The 7,458-nt window shown below is 35.8% G+C and overlaps 1 protein-coding gene across 1 annotated transcript in view; it reads right to left on the bottom strand.

The window, feature by feature from the left end:
• Positions 1-7,458, bottom strand: part of TMPRSS11A (transmembrane protease, serine 11A) — a gene marked incomplete at its 5' end in the record, with an annotated part of 97,095 nt that overhangs the window by 34,445 nt on the left and 55,192 nt on the right. The window contains 2 exons of the mRNA XM_006902723.1: positions 4,880-5,040; positions 6,224-6,291. Of these exons, the coding sequence (XP_006902785.1) occupies positions 4,880-5,040; positions 6,224-6,291 (229 nt within the window). The remainder of the gene's footprint in view (positions 1-4,879; positions 5,041-6,223; positions 6,292-7,458) is intronic.

Genomic DNA, 7,458 nt, shown 5'->3' with positions numbered 1-7,458 from the left:
GCAGGAGGGGAAGGCCCTCTATGAGGTGGATTGATTCAGTGACTGGGTTAATCGGGTTGGGAGTGTCAGAGACAGTGCCATTGGCACAGGACAGAGCAGAGTTTAAGGCTTGTATATAGGGTCACTATGAGTCACAAGTGACTCAATGTCAACAACAACAACAACAATTTAGTGAATTACGTTGATTGTTTCTCTTATCTCGAACCATCCCTACATACCTGTTAAGAATCCCATTTGGTCATAGTGAATTATTTTTTTGATGTGCTTTTTGTTTTTTTGGCTAGGATTTTGTTAAGGATTTTTGCGTCTATGTTCGTGAGAGATATTGGTCAGTAGTTTTCTTTCTTGGTAATATCTTTGCCTGGAGTTAGGTTGTGCTTGCTTCATAAAATGACTCTCTGGAAGTGTTCCTTCTTTTTCAATTTTATTGAACTAGTTTAAATAGAATAGGTGCCAAATCTCTGAATGTTTGGTAGAATTCAGCTTTGAAGCCATGTGGTCCAGGGTTTTGCTTATAGGGAAGTCTTTTTATGACCTTTTCAATTTCTTCTCTTGTGATGGGTCTATTCAAGTGTTCTGTAATTGTCCTTGTCAATCTGGGCAGAGGATGTTTTTCAAGGAATTTGTCCATTTCCTCTAGATTTTCAAATTTATCAGAATATAGCTTTTAATATTATTCTGATATTATCGATTTCATTTCCTCTGGTCCTATTGTGATGTCACCTCTGTCATTTCTTAATTGAATTATTTGTGTATTTTTTTGCCTTTTTAAAATTTGCCAGTGATTTGTCAATTTTATTGACCCTTTCAAAAAAATCAACTCCTGGTCTTATTGATGGATTCAGCTGTTTTTCTGTTTTCTACCTCATTGATTTCAGCTCTTATCCTTAATTTTTTTTTTCTTCTAGAGGTTGTAGAATTAGATTGCTGCTCTTTTTCTATTTGCTAAAGGTGTTGAGTATATCATTGATTCTTCTTCTTTCTTCCTATTTTATGTTTGTACTTATTGCTATGAACTCCTCCCTGAGTATTACCTTTGCTGTGTCCCAGGGGTTTTGGTAAGTTGTATTTTCATCATGATTTGTTTCAAGGAACTTTTTAAAATGAAGTAATACACACAGAGATGCTAAAGTAAAGTTTATGGACCATAGTAACCAGAAACAACAGAAAAAGAAATGCAGAAAAATGGCAAAAATAAAACGGCCTGACAATAATCACAGTTAATGTGAATGGTCTTAATGCATCGATTAAGAGAAAAAGAGTAGGAGAATGGATTTTTAAAAAAACCAAAAACCAAAGCCCAACAATATGTTGCCTACAAGAGACACATCTAAAAAAAGAAGAGAGAGACTAAAAACTCAAATGCTGGGAAAAAATATAACAAGCAAATGGCAACCTCAAAAAAGCAGGAGTGGCAATACTAATCTCTGATAAAATTGATTTCAGATTGAAAACCACCATCGAAGATAAAGAAAAGCACTACATACTAATTAAATTCACAATAGATCAAGAAGACATAACCTTGGTCAACATTTATGCACCAAATGATAGAGACTTGCAAAATACATAAAACAACAGTTAATTGAATTGATGAGAAACAGATAGCACCACAATAGTGGTAGGAGATTTCAACACACCACTAACACCAAAGGATAGGTCAACTCAGAAGAAACTCAACAAAGATGCTGATACAATCAGCCATCTCAAACTTGTGGATGTATTCAGAGTACTGCACCCAATTAAAACTCAATTGACTTTCTCCTCAAGTGCACAAGGTACGCTCTCCAGAATCAATCATATATTAGAACACAAAACAAGACTTGACAAATTAAAAAGCATTGAAATAAAACAAAGTATTTTCTCAGACCACAATGCCATAAAACTAGAAATTAACCACAGAAGAGTAAAGCTTACAAAACCACTCATGTGGAAACTAAATAATTCTCTGCTGGAACATGCTTGAGTTATAAAAGAAATAAAGAATGAAATAAAAAAATATCTTTTTGAAGATATTTTTCTCAGTCATATGTAAACTGTATCCCAAGCTGTTTGTTTACCAGTAACTGTAACATCTAACCCAAGTATAAAATCCAATAAGCACTCTTAGATGAAGAAGCAGTTTTTGAGATGATTCTCACTGCTCTCGCAGATCTGGAATAAAGTGTCTTGGATATTGCAATCCAACTGTCTTATTGACAAATGAGTACAAAAAGAACCCCTTGCATTCAGTAGCAAGTTGAGCATTCTTCTACAGACTCAGAGAAGTTAGATTTAGTCAGCTGACTCTAAAGTGAGATTTTCCCGTCAATATATTCTGTCTTTAATCTAGTTAGTATGTTGTTGTTGTTTTTAAGTGCCATTGAGTTGTAGATGACTCATAATGACCCTATGAGCTAAAGACTTGAATACTTGTATAACTTTCATCTTTAGTCCACATGCATAGTTTCTGGGGGAGGCAAGCTTTTTTGGAGGTGGATGCCACTCCTGTTTCCAAGCTTGTTTTAACTGGGAAGCTCCAACAAGGTCACCAGAACCAGAAAACAAACTCTTGTAGAAGGCTGATTCAGAAGATTTCCAACCTGAATTCCAGCCCTCATACTGCTGACCAAATGAATTTTTAAATTAGAGGCCGAATAAAATCAACTCATACCCAATTGTCAGTAAACATTCTATCCTAATCCTCACCAGAACCAGAAAACAAACTTCTGTAGAATCTGGCTGATCCAGGCGACTTCCAGCTTGGATTCCAGCCCCATCCTGCTGACCAAATGCGTTTCTAAATAGGAGGCTGAATAAAATCAACTCATATAATCTAGTATAGTCATTAAAATATGCAGAAGCTTTTAAGCTTAGCCTGTATGGAATAAAACTACCAGGTAGCCTATGATTATTTCATGCTTCATTTCTGGTTTTCAGATAGTTCAGGCTTTCTAACTTCCTGGCAAGTTAACTCCTTGTTGAGCATGACAGAAACTGCATAATAAAACCTATCAGAATGGTCACATTTCACAACCTTGATTAATTTGTTTTGCCTAACAAGAAAGTGGATTGACTCTTGACAGGTTCTTCCCTTCTAGGATGGGAGAGGTTCCTAGTTTTATTCCTTAAGGAGTTGACTCTTTGTCACATCAGCAAACTCTTGCCTATCCCTTTACTTCAAATTTTCACTTCCTGATCAGGTTCCCTTTTGTAAAGTCAGTCATTTCAAAAGGACAGGGCAAAAAAATGAGGTCTAACTGGCTTTAGTTATCATCTGTGAACTTTCTTAAATCAGGTGTCTATAGGCATTTAAAAGGGGAAATAAACTTATCTGCTGGAAGTATATGCTTGGGACGTGTACAGGAAGAAACTATTTTCTGTCTATGTAAGCACTTCAGAACCATTAATGTGGTAATATTAGTGACTACTTTCCAAGATACAAGTAAAAATAACTAAGACATTAAAAATTAATTTGACCACAGAATCTTCCCACCCCCTCCCAAGAAGATCCTCAAGAAATTAGTGTTCCAGGAACATATTTGAAGAAATCGTAGTAAAATATAGTTTGAGAGTTAAATCTAGATGTGAATTGTAACACATTTTACTTATTACATTTCTTTTAATCCCTTTTCACATCTATATAGGGGAATTTACCTACTTTGTAGGGATATAGAAATTAAAATTGATAATACATATAAGAGACATAAATAAGGGAATTTGGTAAAGGATCTTTTAGAGAAGTAATAATTATATAATTAACTAAGGATTAAGGGAAAATGTGGAGTTATATGTAAGTGGTTCTAATAATTTACTTTTGTATAAGATGGCTGTTGTTGTTGTTATGTGCCATTGAATTGTCTGAGACTCATAGCAACTCTATGTTCAACAGCCCTAAAACCTGCTGTATCCTGTGCCAATCTTATTGTCTCTGACATATCTACCCCTATTACTCAAGTCACTGAATCAATCCATCTCATCATCTTCCTCTCCTGCGCTGTCCCTCCATCCTCCCAAGCATAACATCCCTCTCCAAGGATAGGTCCCTCCTTATAATATGTCCAAAGTATGTCAGATGAAGCTTCAGAATCCTTACCTCCAAGAAGCAGTTTGGTTTCATTTTCTCCAGGATGAGCCTGTTTGTTCTCTTAGCAGTCCATGATATATTCAATACTCCTCGCCAACACCACAGCTCAAAGGCATCCAGCTCTCTGATGCTTATTAAGTGATTGTAAAGACCATGACCTGTATCAGGCACACTTAGTCTCCAGACTGACATCATTGCTCTTCAGTACCTTGAAGAAGTCTCTGACAGCAGACTTTCCCAATGGAATGCATCTTTTAATTTTCTGGCTGCTGATGCCAAGAGTGTTGATTGTGGACCCAAGCAAACTAATGCTGTGAACAATCTCAAGCTCTTCACTATCCATAATGATACTGATAATTGTCCCATTGGTGGCTTCAGATTTAGTATACCATTCAAATGTTCACTACTGGAAATCCTAAAGTCTTGCCAAGTCGATACATACAGACATTATTGATGTTTGCTTTAATTTTAGAAAGGTAATACATGAATTAGTGTTTTAGGACAGTATCACCACCCAGAAATGTATTTATTGCTAAACCCTCAGTCTTTTTACCTGCTTGGTTACAGATTGTAGGTCAGAACAAAACTCTGTTAGTGATAAACATTGGCCTTATTTTGATACAAGTAAAACTTCAATTGCTACAGGTAAAAAACTTCTTGGATTTGGATGGCTAATTTCAGATATGCTTTGATCAGAGAATATGAAATCCTAGAAAAGTAAATTTATTTCTTTTTGTCTTGAAAGATTTCTTCCAGCTAAATTCTAGCTGTTATTTGAAGTAGTACTTCACATCATGTGTAAAGACATCTACTTACCATTAAGTTCAACCAAAGAAGCATTTATTGGCAGGGATCTTGTGTTTCTTATCTTCTGACTTAAGATTCTATGGATTTTCTTCTCTCTTACTTCTCTTGGCTCGGTAGAGGGGAACTGGAACACCATAATGATATCTGCTTTTACTCCATCTTCCTCTGGACTAAGATGCATAAGAGAAAGTTGTATGCCTAATTTAAAAGTATATTCTTTATTCTCCAAACTCACTCATGTATATCCTTCCCCTGAATTGTCTTAGTTTCTAAGAATGTCAAGCACTAATCATGGTACATTGACATCCTTCTAAATGTCCTTCTCACTGAAGGTCATTTCTCACTGTTTTCTACTTTTCCTTATGTTTTATGTGCACTTTTATAATTTTCTCTAGTAAATCAGTGGGATTAACATTTTTTATTAGATAAGTTCCTCCTGTATCCGCATGAAAATTTAAATATTGGGTATGGTTACAAATCCAATGAAGTTCCTGCTTTATTATAATATGGCTGAAAAGCTAACCCAAATTAAAATTTGAAAATATAGGAATGATATTTAAAAATATCTGACATATTTATCTTCTTTTTCTCCTAAAATTTCAGATATTATTCAATTCATATTTAAAAATCCTTCTGAAGTCATTGATTAATCAGTAAAAGTATATGAAACTTGTATGAACACTGCCAATTGGTCTACTGGTGGGAAGAAAATTGTCTTTCTGGTAAGCCCATTATAAGCTTTTTTTTTAGGACTTGATTTATATAAATGATATATTACTGGCTTTACCCAAGGCTGCAAGTTTTGTTAGGCATTTGATCTTATACTGAGGCAGTGGACATTGGAATCTTGATTCTTTTACCTGGGACGGTGTCACATTAGGTAGCTTTGATCACTAAGTCTTAGTTTTCTTATTTATGAACTAGTTGTTATTGTTGGTTTTAGACCCCATAAACAAAAGATCTGAACTCTGTTCTACAACTATCATCATTTTTCTAATGTTCATAGTGTTTCCAAAGGCTGGTTGTTTAGAAAGTGGATGTCAGTTCTGCTTCCAAGCCTGTCTTAATCAGAGATCTCTACCAAACTCTGCACTGTGGGTAACCATTATGGCATTTGACATATAAGTGGCACAGCGTTCAGTATCACAGCAACCCTAAGTTACCTCAGTACAGCAAACTTACAGACAAGTGCTAGTAGTTAGCCTTATATTTCAAGACCATTATAGAGATTATGTTTATAAAAACGCTAAGCAAAAGCCCAGCCTACACAGCCATGCTATAAATGCCAGTCTCTGACTCCTTTGTTCTTTGTCCCCCAGACTTGTGTCTCTACATTTGCCCAGATATACATACGTCAATCTGACCACTTGGTTCTTGATATAATGCTTGCTCAAGGCTGAATCAATAAATATCTCATCTACCTGTAATTGCAAGAGAGAACCTATATGTTAATAATATATTTTCAAATAGCTATATGATCCTGATTAAATATTAATGGAAGAGAAAACATTAGTATGAGGAAAAATAATTATTCAAAACAAAAATTTTCAACCTCAAACTGCAAGAATTTCTTGCAAATTACAGATGCTTGAGCCTTCCTTTAGAGTTTTGGTTTCAATTGTTCTTAAAGGGCTCTGGATATCCATATTTTTAAACATCTCCAAAAGAGATCCTTATGTGCTAAAAGTATATATCTAGAGGGGGGAAAATTTAGCAGTTACTTTACTGGAGGAAAAGCAGAAAGATACAGAGCAGAGATGAGTTTCAAAAGAAGGAAACCCTGTGAGGTGATGGAAAGAGCTGTGATTCATAAAACTCGCAGCTCTGGGTTTGAATTGGATCTTTTGGCTCAAGAACTTACTGACTTTAGAAAAAGAGCTGAGCCTCAGTTTCATAACTTGTAAAACAAAAAAATATCTATATGCCGCTGATGAGTTGAGCCTAAGTTTCTTAATTTATAAAACAAAATACTGATATGGGTGGCTGTTATGTACCACTGAGTTGAGCTGACCGTGAAGTGAGTTTACAGGGGCAGTAAATGCAATGGGAAGAGATTGCTCATCTTTTTTTCCCACGGAGCAGCTGGTGGATTTGCACTACTTTTGAGTTATCAGCACACCTTCTTGCCCCTAGGCCAGAATTCGCTAGCAGATTAAATGCAAAGAAAACAAAATACTACCAGTTTTGGGGTTCTTTTTATTAATTTCAATGAACATTTACAAAGATTTTGGATTTCCACTCATTCACTGTTGCACTTTTCTCCCTGCCTACCCCACCCCTCACCCCCAGTTCACTCTTCTCCTTGAAAAGCGAAAGAAAAACTGCTTCATTGGTGTACAATTCCCCCGCACCTCCCTACCCCCATCCCAAGTATACTCCACTCTGCAACCCTCATTCTGGACACTTATGATAATCATAAAGCCTGAAAATATACTACTTTTTAAACTGTTCTCCCCCCCCGTCGGCTTCAATGTAGTATAAATAATTTATCCAGTTTTTCTCCGTTTTACTCCCACCCTGGTGTCAGCCTCATTCTACAACAGTGGCACCATACAGTATTTGTCCTTTTGTGACTGAGATATTTCATT

This window comes from Elephantulus edwardii, unplaced genomic scaffold (genome assembly GCF_000299155.1).
Source record: "Elephantulus edwardii isolate Elephantulus edwardi_28Jun2011 unplaced genomic scaffold, EleEdw1.0 scaffold00442, whole genome shotgun sequence".
Classification (NCBI taxonomy): Eukaryota; Metazoa; Chordata; class Mammalia; order Macroscelidea; family Macroscelididae; genus Elephantulus; species Elephantulus edwardii.
Note: the sequence above shows the minus strand (reverse complement) of the source record. Positions and strands in the feature narration are given on the sequence as shown.